The following is a 26,766-nucleotide window of genomic DNA, read 5'->3' on the forward strand; positions in this document are numbered from 1 at the left end:
TCCCGCTAATGGGATGCAAAGTAAGCCCCGACTGGAATTGTTACCCCACGCCAGATATTCCATTACGCCGGCAAGAAAACTCACTGGCTCAGAACACATCTGGACAAGTGTGACGTGCGAAGTCGGGACTTGCTCAGATCACGGACATCAGAGGAGAAGAAGATACTGGAGTCCTACAGCTATTGGACCCTGGAGCAACATGTGTATCACAGACTGGGTGGATTCTCATGGACATGGCTCTGCTGTGAAGCAGCTCAAGGAAGGTGAGAGGTCTCCATTGATGTCTCAGGTCTGCTTCGGAACATCACAGTCTTTGCCATGGGCTGCTGTGGATGATCAACATAGGTGGGGGAGAGGAAGGTCCAGCTGTGAGTGGGAGAGGAGGGTGTACCGGGGGAAGGTGGGTGGTAGAGGAAAGTCTAGGTTTGACTGGGAGAGGAAGGTGTTGGGCTGGAGGTGGAGGGAGGGGGGGGGGGGCGGTGAGGTTGGGAGGTGGGGACAAAGATGTTGGGGGGTTGAGGTTGGAAGGGGGAGGAGGGAGTACAGGGGAGGAGGATGTAATGGGGGAGAATTCAGTCAGGGGGAGGAAGGTGTAAGGGAAGGATTTCAGAGGGGGTAAGGAGTTTGGAGAGTGAAGGGGTCCAGGGGGAGGAAGGTGTCCGGCTGGAGGAGGGAGTAAGGGTGGAGGAGGGAGTAAGGGGGGGCGGAATGTCCTGTTGAACGTGCAAGGCAGGAGTCTGTGGAGTCAATGAATGCATCCTAGGGAGCGAATGGAGGGTGGGCATGGTAGGAGGGAATGGTGAGTAAGAAAGGGGGAAGAGGGAGCTGGAAGAGTTGGAAGGTGAGGGTGTGTCGGTAGCGGTTACAGGGATTGCGAGGGTGGTTGGAGGAGACTCGGAGGCAGAGACGGACCCGGGACTTGGAAGGAGAAGGTCGAGGAGGTCAGTGGGGATGGGCGTCTCAGGAAGGTAGCAAATGTGCACATTCACCTGGACATCTGGGAAAGACAAGGGTTTGGGTTGGTAGGTGACAGCGGGGAGGTGGAATGTGAACCTCAGGGTATCAACAGTGATGAGGGAAGGGACATGGATGACTGGGGGAGGGGAAGGGACGGGCGAGCTGATTAGAAACTTAACGACTACCATGGCTGTCGAAATGGAAAGTGAGCGGAGCCTCGTGTTGGACAGGCACAGGTGCTGCATGGGAGTGTGATCAGTGGGTGGGCGGAGATGCAGGTCGGCTCAGATGGACAACTGAAAGAGAACCCCAGCAGGCAGCATTGAAAATGCCCAGAACGGTGAGATGAGTGTGTTGGATGAAGACTGCGCGTGGGTGTGAGAGAGCTTGCACGAGGCTCTGAAAGGCCCTGCCACACACACACACTTCTCCCTCCAGAATCACTCATGATCCAGTTGTATGCAGCTGAATTGCTCGTTGGTTGGGTGATGCAGTGGGAGGACTCACGAAGCTTGTCAATGAAGTTGAAAGACAACGTTACACATTATTCAGTGAAAGTGAATATATTTTTAGATTTTAAAGTGACAAAATGTGTTCACCCTTACAACCACTTGGGATCAGAATTTCTTAACTTTTCTAGGCCTACCACTTCTTTTAGGTACTACCCTGACATCCACAGCAGGGGCGGAGACAGCCTGTGCCATGGTTGGCCCTGTTGCTTCTGACAACTTTGGCATGTGTTCTCTAGACAGCTGAGGCCTTGAGGGCCCCAGCTTGCTCTGGCTGTCCTCCTGTGGACAGCCTCTGAGATTCCTGAATGGATGACCCAGCTGCCGCTCCTCTTCCCTTAGGATGCCCAAGAGCCTCGGCCTATTTGAGGGACGTCGAAGTGCCCCGTTTCCCCCTCATGTTGCCACTGCAGGAATTCACCCATGGCTATCGCTGTGGAGTACAGGTTTGCATGCATCTCCGCGTTCTGCTGGACCAGAATCTCCATGGCGTCTGCCGTCCTTCCCATGGAGGCCTCCATACGCACACTTGTGGGCACCACTTCATCAGAGAGCAGGCGGACGCACTCTTCTGTTGAGGGCTTTCAACAGATCTGCGTGATGTTTCCCTGCCTTCTGTTGACTCTACAAGATGAGTTGGAAGGCTGAATCCAGAGGCTTATCATCTGACTCAGACCTCACAGATACCTCTTTCCCAGCAGTCCTCCGAGTGCCGGGAAGCTCAGAGATCGGTTCCTGCACTGGATGGCTGACGACCTCTGTGCTCTGGTGGTGCTGCCCGCCACTGCCACTGCCTCCCAGGCCAGATTGGTGACCTTGGTCAACTTCCTGTGACCAGAGCGGGGGTAGTGGACATCACGGCGGCCTTCCTCTGGGTCTGTCAGGTGCCCCAGAGAGGCGTCACTAAATTTGGGGGCTGCCGTCTTCTTTGCTTTAGATTTATTTCATTAATTGAATTTAAATTCCCCCAGCTACCATGGTGAGGTTTGAACTCCTTTCTTTGGAGCATTATTCCAAGCCTGTGGATTACCTAATTTTATCACTATTCCACCGTTCCCTCTGTTTTCCTAATGAAACAACAACTTTGTGTATTTCAGAAGTATCTTTTAGAGAAACATTCCAAGATGCTTCGCAAAAGCATAACTGAACAAAAGTAGATGCCAAGGCATTACACGATATTAGGAATGGTGAGGTCACAGAGGTTGGTATTAAGGAGGGCCTTAGAGAAAGGTAGGGAGGTAGAGTGGCTTAGGAAGGAAATTCCCGAGTGTTGGACCTAGACAGCTGAAGGCACAGATGTCAATTCTGGGACAAGGTAGGAAGTATGAACAAGAGGCCAGAGACAGAGGAACACAAAGTTTGGGAGGAGCTGTAGTTGTAGGAGGAGGTTATAGATATAGGACTTGAGGCACTGGAGGACTGAGTCAGCAAGGACAGGTGTGATGGTGAGCGGAATAGGAAATGAGCAGCAGAGGATTGGATGAACTGAAATTAATGGATAGTGGCCATGAGAGGCTGGCCAGGAGAGCATTGAAATAGTTGAATTTGGGGATGAGGCAGATGGGTTGAGTTAGGAATAGAGACAAGTGAAAGACAGTATTTGAGAAGAAAGCATAAGAGGTGGGAAACTTGGGTTAATTAGCACCAATATTGCGATCAGTGTGGTTCAGCCTTAAACAATGGTTGATAAGGGTAATGGCTAGGTAAATGGTTATTTTTCAGACTGGAGGATGGTAGACAATGGTGGTCCCTAAGGGTCAGTGCTAGGACTACTGCTTTTTTTGATATATACAAATGACTTTGATATTGGAATACAGAGTAAAATTTCAAAATTTGCCAATGACAGCAAACGTCATTTGACAGCAAAGAGTGAGAAAGCGAGGATAATACTAACTGACTGTGACAAAAGGTCGACAGGCTAGCAGGCTGGGCAGACAAGTGACAGATAGAATTTAATACAGAGAAGTGTGAGGTGATGCATTTTGACAGAAGGGATAAGGAGAGGCAATATTGACTTTATGACAAGTTCTAAAGAGTGAATGGGGACAGAGGGACCTGGGGTTGCATGTGCATAGATCTTTGAAGGTGGCAGGACATATTGAGAGAGTGGCTAGCAAAGTATATGGGATTTTGGACTTCATAAATAGAGGTATTGAGTACAAAAGCAGGAAAGTTATGATGAACCTTTATCATGCTCTGGTTAGGCCACAATTAGAGTATTGCATCCACGCTTCAGGAAGGATGTGAGGGTTCTTGAGAGAGTGCAGGGCAGATTTACCAGAATGGTTCCGGGGATGGGTGATTTTAACTTCAAGGTAAGATTGAAAGAGCTGGGTCTTGTTCTCCTTGGATCAAAGGAGATTAATTGGAGACTTGTTAGAGGTGTACAAGACTGTGACAGTTTAGATAAAGTAGACAAGGAAAAGCTATTCTCATTAGCTGATAGAACAAGAACTAGGAGACACAGATTTAAGATTTTGGGCAAGAGATGCAGGGCGAATGTGAGGAAGAACATTTTGATGCAGTGAGTGGTAATAACCTGGAACTCTCATGAGGGCAGTAGAATTGGACACAATCAATGATTTCAAAAGGAAATTGATTGGACACTAGAAGGAAATAAACTTACAGAGCTGCAGGAATAGAGAGGGGAAATGGGACTGACTGGATTGATCCACAGAGAGCTAGCATGGATTTGATGGCCTAATGGTCTCCTCCTGTGCTGCAAATAACACTGTGACTCTGTGACATGTGGAAGCTGCATCCTTATTTGTGGCCAAAGTCACTAAGGGACAGCACATTGATGAGGAAAAGGATAAAACCAATCAAGGGAGATCTGACTGAACTGAACGGAAGAAAGGCATGGTAATTATGATTTTATCTAATGTTTAATATACCTTCAAGAAGAATGCTATTAAGGAAGATCACATGATCTTAGTATCCAATAGGAAAATAGCGTGGGCTACCTTAATAGTTAGTAGTCAAGTAGTATAGGAATAGAGTTTGAAGTTAAAGCACATGCTTAGTTGCTGCTGAGTAACTTTGTAAATAAACTAAGAGTTTCCACCTAAGAAGTGTCTGCTGATCAACTCTATCAATAGTACCAACTTGGCCACCACTCAAAACAAACTGGCGACAAGAATCCACAGGATCCAACAAAAGGCACTGAAGAAAACTGGCGTGGTCAATCACACTAAAAGCTGCAGAGAGGTCAAGAAGGGGTAATACACCATGTGCACAGTCATAGATGTCATTTGCAACTTTGGTTAGGGCTATTTCAGTATTGTGGCAGGGATGGAAAACTGATTGGAAGAGACTAAACATGATAGAGGTTTATATAGTGGGAATTAGGTTCACATTGCAGTCTCTAAAAATAAAACAGTAAATGTTATGTAACCCATAGGTCATGTCCAGATTAATTTTAGCTCAAGATATTCAGCAAATCTGAGTACAACTCTCACTCGCATGCTGAGTGCACAATTCTTTATTAAGTTTGGAAGTAGTAACTATTCAGTACCTGATCAAACATGGAGATGCAACTTATTACACAGTGTCTCAATTGTATATCTGGATATGTAACCATTTTCTATGTGCTGCAGAGTTTCAAAAATCATTTTCAAATGTTTGGTGGCAATCACATGGAAATTTGTCTGATTGTTACAGAATCACAGAAATGTATTTTGGATCTTTATCTTCTATGAAATCAGACAAGTTCCAAATTTAAAGTAAGCAAATTGCTATGAATGATTCCTGGGTTCTAAAATGTAAATGTAATTTTGAGTCAAACATGTTTTAGTTGTCCAGCTAACTCAACCCGTAACCAGACTAATAGGCATATGTAAATGCAGGCACTGCACCTATTTCAGCACCCCTGTACCAATTTCAGCCGGGTGAGTGTCCCGATGTCATTGCGCACTTGCGTGATATTTCACTCGGCAGGCGCACACGGGTGCCGGAGCGGCGCCCGCCATTAATTAAGCAACCACTTAAAAGGCCCTTAAGAGTCCAATTGAATGTGATTTTTCCTGTCCCATGCGATCTCCAGTTCGTCGCACAGGCAAAATGGGCAGGCAGGCAGCCAGCATTTTTACAAAACTCATCAAAGGGCGGGATAAAAAGGGTCAGCAGCATTGCCAGTGTGAGTAGTGAGTTTTGGAGATCGTTTGCTCTGGTTGCTTATTGGTACCTGGCAGCTTCATCTCTGTTCGGGGTTTCATTCTTAGCATTTCCAGGCTTCATTTCAGGACTCATTGTCTGTAAGGCCCTCAGAAGACACAGATCGTGTGATCCCTTCCAGGTATCAGACAGCCTTCCCTCACCCAGGTAATAGGCATTGTGGTCTCCATTGGAAGCAGCTGCTCTGAGCGGTGGCAGAAGGGAGAGGAGGCCAGGTGTCCCTGTGCAGCTTCCAGGCGAGGGACCTGTAGGAGAAGAGGCGCAGGCACAAGGGGTGCAGGGCCAGCAGGTAGTCCAAGGCGGAAGGGGCCACAGAAGATGCCACTATCCTGCTGCCAGGGTTTACAGGCAGCGATACAACCACCTCAATATGTCCAAGGTGCAATGCCGAAGGAGGCTCCGCCTCTCAAGGGAGAGCGTGACCTCCATTTGCCAGATCATTGGGCCTGAGATCAGCTCTGTCTGTGTGGGTGGACACCTCATGCCAGTGGATCTGAAGGTCACAGTGGCCCTTAACTTCTATGCCTCCTGCTCTTTCCAGGGCTCAGTGGGGGATCTGTGTGGAGTGTCCCAATCAGATGCCTACAGTTGGTGACAGAAGCTCTGTTCAGGCGGGTACTGACCTTTATTCTTTACTGTATGGGCGAGGCCAGCCAGACTGAGTGAGCCAGAGGCTTTGCAGCAATTGCTGGGTTCCCCTGTGTTCAGGGTGCTATCAACTGCACGCATGTGGCCATCAAAGCGCCAGCGGGTCAGCCGGGTGTCTTCATCAACAGGTTGGGATTCCACTCCATGAACGTGCAGATAGTGTGTGACTACAGGATGCAGGTTCTGCAGGTTTGTGTAAGGTGTCCTGGCAGCTTCCATGAGGCTCACATCCTGAGACGCTCCCAGGTACCAAAGCTCTTTGGTGCTCCAGCCCGACTGAATGGGTGGCTGCTGGGTGACAAGGGCTATCCATTGAAGAGGTGGTTCATGATATCTCTCCGCCACCAAAGAACAGAGGCAGAGAAATGTTACAATATGAGTCATGCCTCCACAAGGGCGGTGGTAGAGAGGACCATACGTCATCTCAAGATGCACTTCCGATATCTGGACCGTTCAGGGGAAGCACTACAATACCCCCCAGAGCAGGTGTCACTGATAGTGGTTGCATGCTGTGCTCTCCACAATCTGGCACTGGCTAGGGGGGACCCCTTGAAGAAGAGGAACTTGACACAGCTGCACAGGCCACAGATAATGAGTCCAGTCATGAGTCAGAAGAGGAGCATGGTGAGGAGAACGTTGAGGCAGACCGAGGGAGGCAGGGATGCCTTGATCTAACGCTTCGTCAGCTAGGCTACCAAAGATCAGCTTCAAACACATGCCAGGGCTGCCGCCTCTATCCTGGATGTCTGAAAGAACCCTTTCATTTGAACATAAAGAACAGCCAGTGACTGTGCAATAAGTTCAGAGCCACTTACAGCCAGCATTACATACTAATATACCCTGCAGCAATAAGATAAAAAGGTGAAGCATACTCAGGCCATGACGACAAAAGCAAAATTTATCTCAGTTTGACAATTCCAAACGATTTACATAAACTTCCCTGGTCTTCATTCCCAGACCAGTATAGATAAAGTAAACACGAATGAACATAAATCACTCGTGACCTGTCCCTCTTGTGCTCATGGTGTCTTTAACTTATGCTTGCGGGTGCTACATCTACATGCCCCCCCCTCGCTAGCACCGGCATTGGAGACAGCCTGCTGACCCCGCTGTCTTAGCCTTGATGACCTTGGTGGTCGCCCTCTGGCCAGTGGAGCCTGTGCTGGCCCTGCCTGGGAGGGAGCGGCCGGTGCCACGGCTGGCATCTTCCCAGTCGCCACAGCCTCTTCAGGTGCCACGGTCACTGGTGGAGGGGCGGAGGAGCTGCTGTCGTCATCCAGACCGCCCTGAGAGGAGCCCGCAGAGACGACAAGCAGCTCGTGCGCCAACGTGAGGTCGCTCTGGACTTCCCTGCACACTGTTGATATATGGGCACCTAGCTAGGATACTGGGTGCCCCATCCATCTCCCACACTGACACTGACCACCTGAGGTCATTGCCTGTATGAGGGCTTGCAGGTCTGAGCGCAACCCCAAGAACCCTTGATTCTATCCCTGGAGCTGCCTCCCCGTGAGAGTCGTCACTCTGTCAATGGAGGAGGCAGTGCGCTCAGCCATGAGGGTTAATGCAATGCTCACGCTTCGCATGGACTCCTCCACAACAGATACCTTGGCATGCAGACCCTCATGGATCTCTGCCAGATCCTCCCATGCACCTTGCTGGACATCCAGCATCTGCCACCTAATGGTCGACTCCAGAGGCTCATCATCAGCCTTCAACAGAGCATCATCCTGGCCCCCAGCAGTTCTATGACTACCGGCGCCATGGGCACTCTCAGCCTCTGCCTGCACCTCAAGCGATTGTGAAGTGCCCTCACCAATGTGCACTGAGATACTAGCCACCGCTCTAATGCCCACCGAGGTGCCTGCTTCAGAGAGCGGGTGTGATGCAGGTACAAATGACTCCCAGTGGTCCTCTGGTGTCAGGGGTGGCCCTTTGGGGTCCAGAGAGCAAATACCTGCTGGCGAACCTAAAAGGGAGAACAAGGACATGTCATTCGTTAAAGTCATCACACTGTCACTGTGCATGCCAGGTACCCAAGTGAAACAATGAAGATCTGCATCATGGCGCCAATGATCAATGGGAATTCCAAATTCGAGGCTCACATCAATGAAGAGACTACACTGGAATGGTTGCACAAGCCCAAAGTCTCACCTCTGTGCACTACACTCTTACCTTTGTCTGGCACCCCCGCCTCTCCATGCCCAGGTGCACATGGGGTGTGCTGGCTCTCGAGCTACAGGGCATCTTGCTCGTAGCTTGAGAGGATTAGGAGGCCAGCGGGGCCTCCGCCGGTCCGCAACCTTTCTATATTGCTGTAGGCCGTCTTCTCCTGAAACAACAGAGGAGCATTGATTAGTCCGCTCTCTACCTGCAGCGCCGTTGCAACCTGGCCAACCCCATCTGAGGGGCATCTGGCAGGGCACTTCCAAGTCGTAGACCTCAAGCCACAAGGCACTCAGCCCAAGCACCCCTGAGGTTCGCGGGGGGACAGCCAGACCTTAACACATCTGCACATTGAACCACACCAACATGGTATTCACCCCTCCTGAGTGCAGCAGGTCATTGAAGCCCTTACGGCACTGCATCTATGTTGGCCGCACCGCATTGTGGCTGCTTATCATTACTGCCACCTCCTCCCAAGCTCTCTTGGTAAGGTGCGGTGGCCTCCTCCTCCCATCCCTGGAGACAAGGATGTCCCTCCTGGCCGCCACCTCCTCCAGAGGACGGTGAGGTACTCATCGGAAAAGCGGGGGGCCGAGTGCACACCCGACCTGCCCTCTCACCTACCGTGTCCAGTCGCACTCGGATCCATTGTGAAGGTTCAGGAGACATCTTCCATGGCAGCCTTCCAGGGGCTGCCTGGGCCACTTTTAAACCGACAGGCCCCCGACCCCGTTCGGCCCTTCCCGGCCATTGCAGAGCCACGCTTCACACCGGGGGGGGGGCCTTAATTGGTCCGCCAGTGTGAAATCGTGGTCGGAGCCCAATTGTGGGCGGTGGTCCGTTTCGCGACCATCCCCGAGCCCACTCGCTGTGCCTGCCCGACGAAGGGGAAACCCTGCCCACAATTTCTGGTCAGAAACAGTCAGGAGGGGTTCTATATCTGTAATATTTAAATGGGCCCTCAGACATAGTAAAAAGAAAAGTGATGGGGAGTAAAGACTTTTGAGTACTGCAGCTACCAGTTGTATCGGACTAAGCATAGATTAAGAACTGAAATGTGTCAGGCTCCGGTCATCAGGCTGCATTTAGATACCTGTTTCATGCCTACTGCAGAACCTATTCATTCAAATGAGGCTTGCTGCGAATTTAGCTCAAGCCTCAGGTCGGCTTAGATCAGTATGTGGAGCACTCGCTCCACTGATCTGCTGCCATTTTGGCCAAATTTCTCCCCCAAAGTCTTGAAATTCTCTCAAAATTTGGGGAGTGAAATTCTGCCATCTTCCTTTTGGGTCATTTGCAAAACCATGTTGTTCACCAAAAACTTAGATTATTCAGAAGTAGTTATTGTATACTAGCAGAAATATGGAAAATAACACTCTGTATTTTTATAAAATGATAACTTTGATATTCACTGGGGTATTTTGTGAACAAGGAAAGAAAGAAAAGAAGTAGGGCAAGGAAATTAAGAAACACCAAAGGTGAGGGGTTTTTGGTGCGTGCTGTGCTGTTTTATTGTAGCAGCATGTGTCTTTTTTCCAGCAGGAAGCTAGCCTATTTGATAGACTTGACGCTCTGTTGGGTGGGGAATGCTGCAGAGGAAGCCACCTGCCAGGAGTACATAGGGAGCCTGCAATTTGTTAGTGCAATGTGGGGAGCAGGGGTGGGGTGATCGCTGATCCTGGGGAGTGGGGGTGTGGAGAGGGGAGAGAGTGGGATCTGATCTCTGATCCCAGAAGACAGTGGTTCATTGGCAGGCAGAGAAGAAAGCAAGCTTGCTGAACTAGGAGCATGCACTCCTGCTCCTCCTGGTCCACAAGCAGTGCTGTAAAGGCACTCGCATTTTCCAGAAAGCAGTCATCACTACACTTTTAGATACAGGTTTACCAAAGCCTGGGAAACCTGGTTGGCCAGAGTTCAATCTGGAAATTAAATCTGAGGTGCAAAGCTTCATTATGATATTTAAATAACCAATCTGTCTTCTGAGAATGGATTGTTTGCCTGGCCCTCCGCCCATCCCACCTCAATTAAACACAGAAGTGGATGGTTTGGGTTCAAGCTTGAAACTTATTAAATTGTCACATGCCACGTGACTCATTTTTGGAGGTTAAAATTCCTCTCAATATTTCTGGATCACAGTTTAATTTAGTCACTTATATTTAGAAATGTTGTTGTTTAAAATGTAAATATTAAGGGAGTGGTTGACTCACCTCGATTCAAATGTTCAGCTTGGAACCACTACAAGGTCTTTGAACTTCAGACTGGAAACAGACTTTGAAATCTCGCTTATCAATAGCAAAGATTTTACAGAAAATACTTGTTACTTATTTGAAAGTTAATTAGTCATGTAAAACAGTGTTTTTCACTAGTTTTAAAACAACACTAAATGTTGCTTTTAATTGAATCTGAATGTAGCTGGATCAGCTCCCCTTATATTCTCTGCAGTTGTTATCATTTCTGTTCTGTAACCTCTTATTTGGCTAAAACTTCATCTCCGTGGGAAGGATTGGCCTAGCAAATTATTCCTCAACAATCCTAGGCGGCACAATGGCCAAGATTTTGTCAACCAACTGGAGTCTCACCTACCGATCAGACAACTGGCAGGGAAGTGCCTTCAGGCACTTAAGTAGCCACGATAAGCCTTCCTTGCGATTGAGGTTCTCGGAGGCAGAAGTCCCACCTGCCGAGAGCAGCTCGTCAATCGGAGACCAGCAGGTCACGAGTGCTGCCAGCAGGAGAGGTGGCTGCTGGCGGTACTGCACCCGCCAGAGGCCTAGGTACATTTTAGGTCCCGTCCCAAAGGTGAGTGGGGACGGGAAGGGGGTCACTGGAGAGTTCAGGGAGGGGCATTCGAGGCAAGAGCAGGTGGGGTGGCATTCAGCGGCCAACCCTCTGGTCAATACCGGGTCCCTAGATTGAGCACAGAGTACCAGACAACAAGGGACCACCCCCCCACCCCGGGAAGCTGCTGGCAAAGCTGCTGGGTTTGCTGGGCGGCCATCAGAGGGTGCAGGAAAGCCCACACCACTAAATTGTGGGGGAGTCAGGGATAATGGGTGTCAATATGTTCATTAATGAGCCTAATTGACATCCCCCCCCCCCATCTCTAGTGGACTGGCAACAGTCTGCCTCTCTAGTCCAATGTTCTAGTTTAGTGAGATCTCCACACTGCCTTAACTCAAATGACTTATTCCAAATTTGATTGTCATTCAAACTTATCTCTCTGATTGGGGGCCAAAATTTGCACCAGCTTGTTTCATTTGAAAGCAATGAGATTATCTAAGATTGAACTGGGGAGAGGTGAGTTTGGCCTAAACTGATCACATTAGCTAAATTTAGTTTTTGATTTATCTGAAATATCTACCCTAGACTTTGGAATTATCACCAGCACATTTACTATAACTTTTTTCTTCTTAATTCCACAGGGGCAAAACAGTTCTTGATACCTGCCAGTACCTCACTATTAAATCATATCACTGGTATCCCCAGCAAATTAATGGACACAGGGTTGAAGGGAAAAATGGTGATTCCCTGCAAGTTCCTGAACGGCTGTTGGAAGTTCCTCCTTCATCCTCACTTACCACAGGAAATGAAAGCTGTCAACATGCGCAATTCACAGAGTATAGCAGCCAGCAATGGTTTCAAACCAGTGTAAAAGGAATTGCACTCAACAATAAAGTAGGACCAATGTGCTCTGAAAATACTTATTTAAAAATAGTTATAACATAAATGTATTGGTGACCTAGAATTAGATTAACAAATAGAAATAATGGGAGTGCAATTGGCACTTGGTATCGAAAACATCCAATAAATTTTCATCTTTGTTGCCTTCAATTGAACAGTGCAATCTTTTGGTTTGGAAAGGAAGTGCAGTTGGTGGCATAAATCGATTTCCGGTCACATTTTGGGATCTTTGTTTCTCATTGAGTCAGTAAAATTCCACTTGTGTCCTGAACAAGGAGCAAAAAAGGATAAAATTCAATAAATAATTTATCTTAAGACTGTTAATAATTTGTAGATAAAGAAGATTTTGAAGACAATTTCACAAAAAAACTGGAACAGTGACTAGTGACAGTTTCTGAGTGATTGTCATTTGCTGATAATAGTGTTAAAGGACTTTTATTTCATTGTTGTGCTGATATTACTTTCAGCAGATTTCACTTGTGCATCACTCTGGAGTGGACTTTTTTTCCATGGGCTGAATTTTACCAGCCCTCCAGGGACAGGCTGGGAAGCAGGGAGAAACATCAAATGGCAAACAAAGATGGGGGCTGTTGGAGTGCCTGTCATCCTCCCACAGCTATGGCATGTTACCATGGCAGGGAGAATGGAGGATGGCCGTCCAGCCCAGAGGCCAACTGAGTTAATTAGGTGACCTTTTAAGGGCCCGTTCCTACTGCTGCTGGTATTTTACAACTCTGGCAGCCTCCCTGCAGGCTTTGGGAGATTCCTCCTAACCAAGCACTCTGTGGCCCATGGTGAAGGTGGGGGGGGCACTCCCGGCAGCAATGGCTGCCTCATGACAACTCTGCCCCATCCTCACCAATCTCCCTGCACGCTACAACCCCTTGCGCCCTCCCCCACCGCTACTTGACTGGCCCCAGCACTCCCAAATCCCACTCAATTCTTTGGGAGGATGACCTGCTCCCATTACTTCTTCTCTGCTAGGTGCAGTCCCAGCAGTGGCCACAACTACCTGCTGTGCTGCTGAGCTGCCAGCCTTCCAATTGGCCACCAACACTTGGAGATGGGCACCTGTCCTTTAAAGGGACAGTACTCCCAGTGGCAACTAATTAATTATTGGACGGCTGAAAAATGCAGCTGGGCATCCCACGATAGGCTGAGGCGGTTGCCTCGAGTTTTGGGTTTGCCATAAAGGCTCCCGCCACAGCAACAAAATTACAGCCAATGTTTCTAACATTATTACTCAGTATTATCCCACAGGGGTCTGTACTGGGGCCTCAACTTTTTACAATTTACATCAATGACTTAGATGAGGGGAGTGAAGACATGGTAGCTAGATTTGCAGATGACACAAAGATAGGTAGGAAAGTATGTTGTGAAGAGGACATGAGGAGGTTACAGGTGGATATAGATAGGTTGACTGAGTGGGCAAAGATCTGGCAAATGGAGTTTAATGTGGGAAAATGTGAAGTTGTTCACTTTGGCAGGAAGAACAAAAAAACAGAATATTACTTAGGTGGAGAACATCTGCATAATTCTGAGGTGCAGAGGGATCTAGGTGTTCTGATACATGAGTCAGAAAAAGTTATTATGCAGGTACAGCAAGAAGGCTAATGGAATGTTATCCTTTATTGCGAGAGGGATTGAACCTATAAGTAAGGATGCTATACTTCAGTTATACAGGGCATTGGTGAGACCGCACCTCGAATACTATGTGCAGTTTTGGTCTCCTTATTTAAGGAAGGATGTAAATGCATTGGAGGCGGTTCAAAGGAGATTTACTAGATTGATACCTGGAATGAGTGGTTAGTTTTATGAGGAAAGGTTGGACAGACTGGGCTTGTTTCCACCAGAGTTTAGAAGAGTGAGGGGTGACTTGATTGAAGTATACAAGGTACTGAACGGCCTTGACATGGTGGCCGTCGAAGGATGTTTCCTCTTGTGGGTGAGTCCAGAACTAGGGGGCACTGTTTTAAAATTAGGGGTCACCCGTTTAGGACAGAGATGAGGAGAACTTTTTTTCTCTCAGAAGGTTGTATTACTTTGGAATTCTCTGCCTCAGAAGGTGGTGGAAGCGGGGTCACTGAATATTTTTAAGGCAGAGGTAGATAGATTCTTGTTAGGCGAGGAAATCAAAGGTTATCGGGGTTAGTTGAGAATGTGGAAATTGAAACACAAGAAAATCAGCCATGATCTTATTCAATGGTGGAGCAGGCTTGAGGGGCCGAATGGTCTACTCCTGTTCCATTTCTTATGTTCTTATGAGAGATTAAATCTTCAAAGTGATTTGATTTTGTTGAAATATAAGGGAACTGTTTAGTGTTGTTTTAAATAAGGCTGTTATTATTATAGCCCTAAAAATTGACTGTCTCTTTTCTGGTTCCTGCTGCACCCTAGATATTTTCAGCAAGCTTAAAGGATCGTGGTTCACGGCCTCTTATGGACAACAATGAAATAACTTTTCAAATTCACACTCCAGACAGTCGCATTGTTCCACACAGATCTGCATGTCTTCTGTGGAACCAAGCAGCTGAAAGGTGCAGTTATGAAATAGTTGATTTTGTATGTTGTTTAACAATTGTATTATTGTAATTAAATGCACAATGTAGAGGAATAAAATATTTATTAGCTGTTATATTCCACTTCAGAAAAATTTTGTTTCAGTAATATTCCTACAAACATCAACCTGCATATGTCAGAAGGAACATAAATTAGGTTGGGACTAAGTCATGCTGAGTCAGCCCCACCAAAACACTTGTCAAAAAATCACAATGTGCATCCCAAGATTTTTCCATCCATCAGAATTAATGGGCAGAGGGTAACAGGCCACCAGTCACATGATTTTCTGAAATTCACTCTTGATGGGAAAGGCTTCGGAGCGATTTTAATCCTCCCATGATGGTTGGGGAGGTTTAAATCAGCAAATGTAAAAGAGCCCGACCACAATATTCTCTGCAAAAGCTCCTGCTTCTATTTTAACCCAGCTGGTTTGGGGGTACTCAAGTGACCCACTCTGGAGAGGAAGGTCAGTGATTATACTCATTCCTTAATTTTTGACAGCCATATAAATTTAATCCTGGCTGAACGAGTTTCCCAGAGCTCGGAGAATTTGGCAGCTAAAAGGGAACAAGAGCAGTGGATCCCAGCAGGTGGGTGCTTTTCATTGCATCACTTGTGGTCCAAAAGGAGCAGGAGTGCTTTCCCTGACCCCTCAAGCAAACACGCTGCCACGATCGGCAGACTGCCTCCCAATTGCCAGTCTGGCTACAACCTCCCCACCCCACCAACACCTTGCAATGTCTCTCATCTCTCCTTGCTCCTGATTGTTGGTGTGACCCCTCTTCTGTACCGGAATGTCTCCCGGTTATTGGGTACCATCCCCAAAAATCCCTGGTTCCAAAAATCCGTTCTCCTGCTGGCGCTCTCATCCAGCAGCAGGCCAGATTGACAGGCTGGTCAAATGTCAGGCAGGAAACAGATTTTTTTTAAAGTGATAATGAGGGCCCATCATTAAATTTACAGGACTTAGATGCTCCTGACATTTCTGGGTTTCTTCCCCTTGCTCCTTCCACACCTCCCCAGAAATTTCATAGCCTTTACACCATTTCCGTGCAGGCAGAGAATTCACCCTGTCTACCTATCAGAATGTCCATATTGTTCACTTATATCTTCACTTGGGAAAATTGGTGTTAATAGGAAAGTAAGGGCCTAAAAATGAGATCAGTAGCCTTACCTCCCTGTTAACCCTGATGATCAGCTTGCCATATCTTTTGCAGAGGCCTGCCACTGAACAGCTAAATGCCTACTTGAAACAAGCAAATCAGAATTTAATGGCGCATTTAGAACCCCAATTGTAATTTTAAGGAAGGTATTGATGGAGTTTGCGGCAGTAGCACTCCACATATGTGTCATAACATTCCAATCAGGGAACATCAGTAAAATGTTTAAATTTAATTTTTTTGCGAGGCAACTGCAGAGTGATCCTCTTGGCTGCACAAAAATAACACGGCCTGCTGCCTGCCTGACCTCGGCCCAAGCATCTCTCCAAGCATCTACCTGCAGGTCACAGCTGGCATGCCAACACCCAATATCCTTAAGGCTGAAGAGTGACGTGCAGCATCAGAATGCTTGCTTATCATTCATTGCCACAGAAGGCTGTGGAGGCCAGGTCATTGAATTTATTTAAGACCGAGATAGATAGGTTCTTGATTGGTAAGGGGATCAAAGGTTACGGGGAGAAGGCGGAAGAATGGGGTTGAGAAACTTATTAGCCATGATTGTATGGCGGAGCAGACTCGATGGGCCGAATGGCCTAATTTCTGCTCCTATGTCTTATGGTCTTATCACAGCAGCTTGCCTGCCTAAGTTCAAAAGAGGCCAGGGCCTCAAAATTGTAAGTGCCTCTTTACCACGAGAGCAGGCGACCAGTCAGCATGCTCTGCTGCCCAAACTTCAAAATTGATCTCAGTAAGCACACTTCATGCTGAAGCAGAATGACTTGGGTTTGAGCCTATTTGTCATTTGTTATGTTTTGTTTGCTTACTGGTGGTTCAGAGCTTCACCCAGCAGGAGTACATAATGGGAAATAATGCTGCACATGAATGAATGAAAATTATGGGCTGCAAACATGAATTTCTCTGGTAAGCACCCTCAGCTGAATTTATCAATTTATAAATAGATGCATCCTTTGTTTTGGTTATTGGCTGTGAGAGGGTAACTTTAACTGGACCCACCAAGTGGGAAATTGACACTATCAGATCAGTTCCCAATTTTACTAGATTAAAATTATTCTATAGAAGCCCATCACTGTGATTCAGAATTTCCAAGCCAAGTTACAGGCAAACATACATGGGTGGAATTTATTTTTGCCCAATGTGTAGTGCACACTCTTTCTCTCTCAAGTAAAAATCCGACTTAGTTTAGGTATGACCACAGCCAGGCTAAATACTGTCATGTCCTAGAAGTTAGGAGATATCTGGCATTCAACTGACACCACTCAGAAGAAATTGCTTTTTTAATTTTAGTTCAGTTTAACATCTGAGATGCTAATGTCTTCCGACAAGAATTCTTTACTGTATATTTCTTTTAATAGCTGGCTATCGGACAACCAGTTCTGTCGAGTGGTTGAAGATACCAGTAACTACGTAGAATGTGCCTGCTCACACATGTCCATCTACACGGCTTCTGCCCAAACAGACAGTCTTTCCTTATACAATGAAGCCTTCTTTGCAGCTGCATTTATTTGCATTTCAGGTATGTGGAAATGAAAGTATCATTTGGAAAAACACATGATCACATTGCATAAGATTGCTGCTGATTGGCCGGTGTAGAAAGAACAGTTACCCTTCCAAAACTGTAAGGGTAAAACGTTAAATTTTAATTATCTATTTCCTTGAGTTTACTTCAGGTACTACATTTGAAATGCTGTAATTGCTGACTTTCCCTCACTTTACCCAAAAATCAGCCATAACGAAACAGCCCATAACAAACTTTGTTAATAACTATCTATCATTGTAAATAGTCTCCATGGTTTTGGTTTAAATAACTGTTAGAGTCAAAATAAGAGATTCAACATCTATGAAGCTTTGTTAATTCTCACAAACTTGTAAAAACAATGTTTGTCTCTAGTGCATTCTATATAGCCACTGAGTAACATTCAGTTCAACTTAAAAAAGACAAACTCCAGTCACAGCATCCCAGACTTCCACACTGGGAATGAGGATATAAATCCTAACTTCACCTGATTGTTAAACTTAGCTTTCTGATCACGTTTCATCCAATTTTGGAGAAGTTACTGGGCGGGTAGTGGTGCCAGTCTTTAATGCCCACCCACTTCAGTGCCTGCCTGATTTTCCACTATAATTTCTGTTAGATGTCAGAAGCTTGCTTCCGTAGCAGCTGCCTCAATGCCTTCATTTTCCATTCCATTGCATGAGTGCTCCGCCTGAAGGCAGGCCCTTGGCTCATTGTCTGCTGATGCTTCATCCTGAGCCATTTTTCTTGGCAGTTATCTAAGTGATGGATTGCCATTGCTTTCCATTCTCAGGAGCAGGGCGAGAAGGCAGGCCCCAACTCTACCTCAGCCAGAATGGGAATTGAACCCCCATTGTTGGCGTTATTCCGAACCACACACTAGGCATCTAGCCAACTGAGTTAATTAGCACCACACTTCCATTTTAAGGAACTCTTTTGTGCGAAATAATATGGTAATGCCACAAGTCCCATTTTTCATCAAAATCATTTCAGTCCGCACCATTTCACATAGAATTAGAGTTTGCAGCACAGTCACAGGCCCAACTGGTCCATGTGGTTTTTATGCTCCTTATAGGCTTCATACCCCATCTTACTTCCTCACAGCCTATAAAACTGACATCCAGAATGAAAATAATACAATGGGCAGAATTTTCCCGTTGGCGTGCGGGGGCAGGTCCGTATGCCGATGCATAAAACGACGCGCAGTGACGTCGGACGAGTGTCCCGACGTCACCGCGCGCCATTGCGATATTTTGTTGGTCTGGCACGCGATGATATCCGATGTGCGTCCGCCATTAGTTAACGGGTCACTTAAGGCCCTTGAGGCGCCAATTGGTGGTAATTTTTCGGCGCCCGTGCGATCTTTGGGTTGGCGCACGGGTGCAATGGGCAGGCGGGTAGGACACATTTGTATAAACCTCATCCATGGGCGAGATAAGGGGGTTCAGTTGGGTTGGGAGTGTGCTCAGTCAAATATTGATTTTTCAAAGTTACTGATACTTGCTTCTGTGATCTGCAGTACTTCAAAATGCATACCAGTTGCTTGGTCTGGACTCACAAACTACAGGTCAGCACTCTGCAGTGAGGAATCTTTTTTGGGCCTGCAGGTTTCAAGAAGCATTCCCTTAGCTGGGAATGGAAGCTGAACTCTCCACTGGAGGCACCTCCTCTGAGGAGGAAGGGAGGGCTAGAAGCGGGAGGAGGCCAGAAGTGCTCATTTAGCCTCCAGGGGAGCCACCTTTGGGAGGTCAGGCGCCGGCACAAGGGGTGCAGAGCCAAGAGGTAGCCCAAGGCAGAAGGGGCCGCAGAAGACGCCACTATCCTGCTGCCAGGGTATACAGGTGGCGAAACAGCTACCTCAATATGTCTGAGGTGCAGTGCCGAAGGAGGCTCCGTCTCTCAAGGGAGACAATCAATTATATCTGTCAGATGATTGGCCTGAGATCTCCACAAACTGTGTGGGTGACACCCCATGCCAGTGGCTCGAAAGGCCCTTAACTCCTATGCCTCTGATTCCTTCCAGGGGTCGGTGGGTGATCTTTGCGGTGCCTCCCAATCAGCTGTCCACACTTAAGCCAAGCAGGTTACAGACGCTCTGTTTAGGCATGCATTGACGTTCATCCAATACCGTTGGGACCAGGCAAGCCAGACACAGTGAGCCAGAAGCTTCGCGGCCATTGATGGCTTCCCCCGCGTCCAGGGTGCAATAGACTGCACACATGTGGCCATCCATGCGCCAGCAGTGAGCCGGGTGCCTTCGTCAACAGGAAGGGCTTCCATTCCATGAACGTGCAGGTAGTCTGTGATCATAGGATGCTGATTCTACAAGTCTGTGCAAGGTACCCAGGCAGCTTCCATGACGCCTACATCCTCAGACACTCCCAGGTGCCGAGGCTCTTCAGTGCTCCAGCCCGGCTGGATGGATGGCTGCTGGGTGACAAGGGCTATCCCCTCAGAAGCTGGCTCACGATGCCTCTCTGTCATCCAAGAACAGGAGCTGAGCAGCGGTACAATAGGAGCCACTCCTCCACAAGGGCTGCGGTGGAGAGAGCCATCGGTCTTCTCAAGATGCGCTTCCGATGCCTAGAATGCTCAGGGGACGCACTCCAGTACCCCCCAGATCGTATGTCGCTGATAGTGATTACATGCTGCGCTCTCCACGATCTTGCGCTGAAAAGGAGGGATGCTGTGGATGATGATGTCGACGCATTGGCTGCGGATGCACACGATGAGTCCAGCAGTGAGTCCGAGGTTGAGCACACGCAGGGAAATGCTGAGGGGGTAGACGCTGACCCGGGCATACTGCAGGGAGGCAGGGACACCCGGGAGGGTTTAACCCAATGATCCTTCAGCTAGCACACCACATATGGACCTCCAGGACAAGCCTAGGTTGTCGGCTCCATATTCGAGATCGAAGTGCAAAATCTGCCTGGTTAGGACATTAACTAAGGTCTTTGTTAATAAAGCTGAAAGGCCCACAAAACACTCTACATTATTGAAAACCATCCACCCGCAGAAGAAAAGAGGCACCCTCAGCCATGGTGACATGTCTGAATTTAATATTGGAACCAAAGAAACTTAATGAAACAAAATGACAAAAGTGTTAAAAATCACACCAACTCATTGCGGACCAACACATAAGCACTAGTGATAAATTCGTGGTGTGCCTTATGTTTACGTTTTTGGGTGCTACATCTTGGTGCTGACCCCTCGCTGGGAGTGGCATCTGAGAGAGCCTGCTAGCTCTGCTGTCCTGTTGGACTCGATGACCTTGGTAGTCGTCCTCTGACCTGTGAGGCCTGTGCTGGCCTCGCCTGGGAGGGAGCTGCCAGTTCCACAGCTGGCATCTCCCCAGTCGTCACAGCCTCACCGGATGCAACGGTCATTGGCAGAGGGGCAGAGGAGCTGCCGCCCTCATCGTGAGCGCCCTGAGAGGAGCCCGCAGAGACGACAGGCAGCGGCTGCGCCGACGTGAGGTCACCTAGGACCTCCCTACTTACCATGGATGGATGGGCACCAAGCTGGGAAACTTGGTGCCCAGACCATCTCCCACACTGGCACTGACCAGCTGATGTCAATGCCGATGTGAGGGCTTGCTGGTCCGAGCGCATCCCCAGGAAGCCCTGATTGGTCTCCTGGAGGAACCTCTCCATGAGAGTCGCCTCTTTCTCCATGGAGGACGCATGGCGCTCGGCCATGAGGCTCATTGCTTCAGCGATAGTCCGCACATACTCCTCCACCACGGACACCAAGCCAAGCATAGCCTCATGTATCTCCACCAGATGCTCCCAATCACCTGGCCGCATTTCCTGTGCTTGCTGCATCACGGACGACTCCAGAGGCACATCATCAGGCACCGACTGAGCATGTGCCTGGTCCCCTGCAGTCCTCCAACTGCTGGCATCATTGGCACTCTCTGTCTCTGCCAGTTCTTCCAGTGACTGTGAAGTGCCCTCACCGCTGTGCTCTGGGACACTAGCCGATGTTCTAATTTTCACCGAGGTGCTAGTGTCTGCGCTGGTGCCTGCCTGGCAGAGATGGTGTGACGCTGGTGAGACTCCAGGGCCCTCAGGTGTGAGAAGAGGCCTCTGCTGCTCCTCCTCCCAGCCCTACTCCGCTGATGCTGAAAGGAAGAACAAGGACATTAGATCAGTTAACGTGGAGACAGTGTCGATGTGTATCCCTGTCCCCCAGATCATTATGCGCTCATCCTTTCATAAGCAATGGTCAAGCCATGTTGCAAACTACAATCATTGAACATTCAGCACTGCCATGGCTGTTGGGAGAACAATGGTGACCTCAATGCTGGGCAAACGTACCTGCCCGTGGCACCCCAGCCTCACCGACACCAGTGGACCTGGGTGCATGGCTTCTCTCCAAATCTAGGGCCTCCTGCTCGAAACTGCTGAGAATCGCTAACTGTGCTAGGCCGCCGCCAGTCCTCACCTGCTGGGCTGCATTATGTGTATTCTTCTGCTGAAAAGGAGAGAAGAGCATTGATTAGTGCTTATTGTACCTGGACTCTCTTCACGGACGCCAACCCCAACCAGAGCGGGACATTGCAGGGCTCCAGTGTCTTCTCACCCCACTGCTGCCGAACACGCACACAAAGATGCTAGGCTTGTCCCCCCCCTACAACCCCCTTAGCCAAATGCTGCCTACATCACATTAGGCACCATATGGTCTAACCTTTCATAGCAAGGAAACGCAAACACGTGGAATGCAGAGGACAGCAGATCTATCGGCCACCTTGAAGCTCCCCTCCCAGCGTGTCATCACCCTGACATGTCCTGGAGTTCCAGCACTGCGCTTAGGTGCAGCTCCTCCAGGTTGCCCCCAAAACAATAATGTGGGTCTCAGTATGCCACATGCCGCAGGGGCAGAACCCATCCCTTCACCACCCTCTCAGGGTGACCTCAGCATGGGCAATATCTGCTGGCCCACCCAGTGAAGGACACATGCCATCAATGATTCAATGCAGTCACTACACTCAGGTGGGGGTGCGGGGGGTCCCAGGGGACAAAGCCTACTTGCTGGGTTAAGTGACCAATACCAATATGGTACTCACTCTTCCTGAGCGCAACAGGTCATTGAAGCGCTTGTGGCACTGGACCCAGGTACATGTCACGACATCGCTGGAGCTCACCACCTCCTCCCAGGCATGTTTGGTCATGTGGGGGGCCTCCTCCTCCCATCCTGGGGTACCAGGGCCCCCCGCCGTGCTGCCACCTCCTCGAGGAGGGCAGCAAGGCAATCAGCAGAAAAACAAGGGGCACAGTGCCCCCCTGCCCTACCCTCCTGCCTGGCCTGCTCACCAGCAGCGCTCTGGGGAGCCCTTCCACTGGCCATGATTTGCAGCCTTTGAAAGACTGCAGCAACTTTTTAAAAAAGGCCAACGGGTCGTTATTGGACTTGGCAGCCATTGCACTCCCGCTGCCCTCAGGAGCCGCGATTCACACTGGGCGGGCTTTAGTTGGCCCACCCGCGTAAAATGGCGGCACGGATCCGATCGCGGGCAGTGATCAGGTCCACACCTGCCTGCGCCCGCTCCCACTCCACCCCCCTGCCAGCCAGAAAATTCTGCCCAAGTTACCGAGGGAGTTCTGGAGTGTCAGAAGTGCCATCTTTCAAATGAGCCATTAAACTGTTGCCCTGTCTGCACTCTCAGCTGAATTTAATCAGTACTCTCCATGTTGAGCATCACTTGGAAGAAGCACTGAGGGTAGCAAGAATGCACTCTGGCTGGGGTTCTACAATGTTCATCAGCACGACTGGTTTGTTAGTACCAGTACTAACCGAACTGGTCATGTCGGAAGGACATACTTGTCATATTAGGCCTCTGGCTGTTGATGAGAGAACCAACATGAGGGAAAAAGCTTTTTGACCTCATCCTCATCAATCTATCTGTCTCAGATTAATCTATCCTTGACAGTACTGGTAGGAGTGACTGCAAACAATCCTTGTGAAGACAAAGTCCCCTCTTCAACACCAGATCAGTGTGGCACTACCTACAATGTTAAAAGGGATAGATTCAAAATAGATCTAGCAGCTTAAAACTGAGCAGATGTGAGGCACTGTGGGCCATCAGCAGCAGCAGAATTGCATTCCACCACATTCTGTAACCTCACGGCCTAACATTCCCCTCAATCCACCATTACCAGGGGACCAACCATGGTTCAGTGAGGTGTGTAGGACAGCATGCCGGGAGAAGCACGAGTGATGGGAGGTGTCATCAACAGTGCTATCAAGCAGCACTTACCAGTAACATGCTCGCTGATAATCAGGTTGGGATCTTGCAGGATCAGTCGGCTTCATACCTCATTACTGTCTCGGTCCAAGAGCTGAACTCAAGAAGGGAGGCGAGAGTGACTGTTATTGACATCAAGGCACGATTTGAGCCTGTGTTGTATTAAGCGCCCTAGTCAAATTGAACCAATAGGCATCAGGGGGAAAACTCCGCACTGAATGGAGTCATACCTAGCACAAAGGAAGAAGATTGTGATAAAAGCAAAATACTGCGAATGCTGGAAATCTGAAACAAAAATAAAAATAGCTGGAAAAACTCAGCAGGTCTGACAGCATCTGCGGAGAGGAACACAGTTAACGTTTCGAGTCCTTATGACTCTTCATCAGAACTAAAGAAATGTAGAAATGTGGTTAAATATAAGCTGGTAGAGGGGGGTGGGACAGGTAAAGCTGGATAGAGGGCCAGTGATAGGTGGAGGCAAAGAAGAGATTGCCAAAGATATCATAGACAAAAGGACAAAGGGGTGTCGACGGTGGTGATATTATCTAAGGAATGTGCTAATGGTGACATTAAGGGTAGAAAGCAGGACAAACAAGTGGCAGATGGCCCTAGTGGGGGCAGGGTGGGGGGGAAGGGGTCGAAATGGGCTAAAAGGTGGAGATAAAATGATAGATTTTAAAAAAGATGGGAAAAGAAAAATATATTTTAAATATATAAATTATTGGAAAAAGGGGAATCGGAAAATGGGTGGAGAGAGTTCATGATCTGAAGTTGTTGAACTCAATGTTAAGTCCAGAAGGCTGTAAAGTGCCTAGTCGGAAGATGAAGTGCTGTTCCTCCAGTTTGCGTTGAGCTTCACTGGAACATTACAGCAGGCCAAGAACGGACATGTGGGCTTGAGAGCAGGGTGGAGTGTTGAAATGGCAAGCGACAGGGAGATCTGGGTCATCAAAAGAAGATTGTGATTATTGGCGGACAAGCGTATCAGACCCAGGTCATCGCTGCAGGAGTTCCTCAGTGTAGTGTCCTCGGCCCAAAGATTTTCATCTGTTTCATCATTGACCTCCCCTCCATCATAAGGTCAGAAGTGGGAATGTGCACTGATGAATGCAGTGTTCAGTTCCATTTTCAATTCATCAGATAATGAAACAGTCCATGCTTGCATGCAATAAGATCTGGACAACATTCAGGCTTGGGGCTGATAAGTGGCAAGTAACATTTGCACAACACCAGCGCCAAGCAGTTATCACCTCCAAGAAGGGAGAATCTAACCATCTCCCCATGCCATTCAACAGCATTGCCATCACTGAATCTCCCACTATCAACCTCCTGGGTTTTACCATTTACCAGAAATTTAACTGGGCCAGCCACATAAATGTTGTGGCTACAAGAAAAGTCCCAGGCTGGGAAATCTGTAATAAAAACATAAAATGCTGGAAAAACTCCGCAGGCCTAGCAGCATCTCTGGAGAGAGAAACAGAATTAACATTTCGAGTCCGTATGACTTCTTCAGAGCTCTGAGCACTTCTTCAACCCTGAAGAAGAGTCATATGGACTTGAAACCACTCTGTTTCTCTCTCCACAGATGTTGCCAGACCTGCTGAGTTTTTCCAGCAATTTATGTTTTTATTTCAAATTTCCAGCATCTGCAATATTTTGCTTTTATCTTAGCTGGGAAATCTGTGATGAGTAACTCACCTCCTGCCCACCATCGACATGGTGCAAGTTAGGAGTATGATGGAATACTCTTCACTTATCTGGATGAGTGAAGCTCCAACAACACTTAATAGACTTAACACCATCCAGGACAAAGCAGCCCATCTGATTGGCACCTCACCCATCATCTTAAACATTCACTCCCTTCCGCCACTACAAGATGCACTGCAGCAACTCACAAGGCTTCTTCATAGCATCTACTAACCACGCAATCTTTTCCCTGCCTGGAAGAACAAAGACAGCAGGAAAATGGGAACACCACCAACTGTAAGTTTGCTCACATCACCCTGACTTGCAAATACATCGCTGTTCCTTCATCATAGCTCGTTCAAAATCCTGCAACCCCTTACCTACTGCACTGCACGAACACCACATGGACTGCAGCAGTTCAAGAAGGTGACTCACCATCACCTTATCAAGGACAATTAGGGATGGGCTGTAAAAGCTGGGCTTACCAGTGGTGCACATATCCCATGAATGAGTAAAAAAATGCCCCTGGGCATTTGAGTTGGGTATAACAGGTTTTGCCCTGGATCTTATCAATTATCATTATAATCTTATATCATTTCAAGATTCCACTCTGTAATATAAACCAAATAGTTATGTATGAGTGCATCAGCCAAGTCACAGATGCAATGTTCTCCACAACTATTGGGATGTATTTTGAAGCCTCCTGACCAGTGGAAACAATCAAGTAGTACAAAGATCGTAGGCTATGAACTATTGCTCCTTGCTGCAGAAACTTTGGAAATGGAAATGTTCTCCTAGGCCTACCATTGGGTGGCATTATCGGCTCCCTGAATCAGGATGCAGGCCTATTTAAGATATGCATAAACAGGGTTACCACCTAAAGTATCATGGTGCAGCAGAAGAATCTCTGAGGAAATCCACCCCCTTAACATTGCAATGTGACCAGTGAAAAACTGTGGGATGGTTGTGTACAAAAATAGCACGGATTTGTATTAACCTTCTGTGATGTTCACACATCAGTTTACATTGACAGAATTAATGTCCTCCCTGGTTACTAAAGCTGCTAACCCATCTTCAGATGCCTTAATAGCTACACGAATGTCATTTATTAAGCCCTGGGCATGTAGGATGTCTGTCACAGCTGCAAATCTCAAAGCTGTCTTATTCGCATTGTTGGCTTCCACAAAGAAGTCAAGGCTTTGGTTGACTGTGGGGAAAAGAACATGTGTTACCTCCTTGATGCAACTGCATACTACAGACAAGGAAATATGGATGATGTCCCCTGCAACAGCCAGGAAAAAACCTGAGCAGTGGACCAGTAAGCACAAAGCCCTGCATGAATAGATCAGCAACAGCCGGTTTGGATTTTTTTAACTCATTCATGGGATGCGGGCATTGCTGGCTAGGCCAGCATTATTGCACATGCCGTCTTGAACCGCTGCAGTC

At 47.9% G+C, this 26,766-nt stretch overlaps 1 protein-coding gene across 1 annotated transcript in view; it reads left to right on the plus strand.

Annotated features, from left to right (window-relative positions):
- adgrv1 (adhesion G protein-coupled receptor V1) overlaps positions 1-26,766 on the plus strand; it is a 735,500-nt gene that overhangs the window by 439,806 nt on the left and 268,928 nt on the right. The window contains exons 77-79 of the mRNA XM_078557559.1: positions 11,876-12,128; positions 14,532-14,671; positions 17,227-17,387. Coding sequence (XP_078413685.1) covers positions 11,876-12,128; positions 14,532-14,671; positions 17,227-17,387 — 554 coding nt within the window. The remainder of the gene's footprint in view (positions 1-11,875; positions 12,129-14,531; positions 14,672-17,226; positions 17,388-26,766) is intronic.

This window comes from Cetorhinus maximus, chromosome 2 (assembly GCF_964194155.1).
Source record: "Cetorhinus maximus chromosome 2, sCetMax3.hap1.1, whole genome shotgun sequence".
In the NCBI taxonomy this organism is placed as follows: Eukaryota; Metazoa; Chordata; class Chondrichthyes; order Lamniformes; family Cetorhinidae; genus Cetorhinus; species Cetorhinus maximus.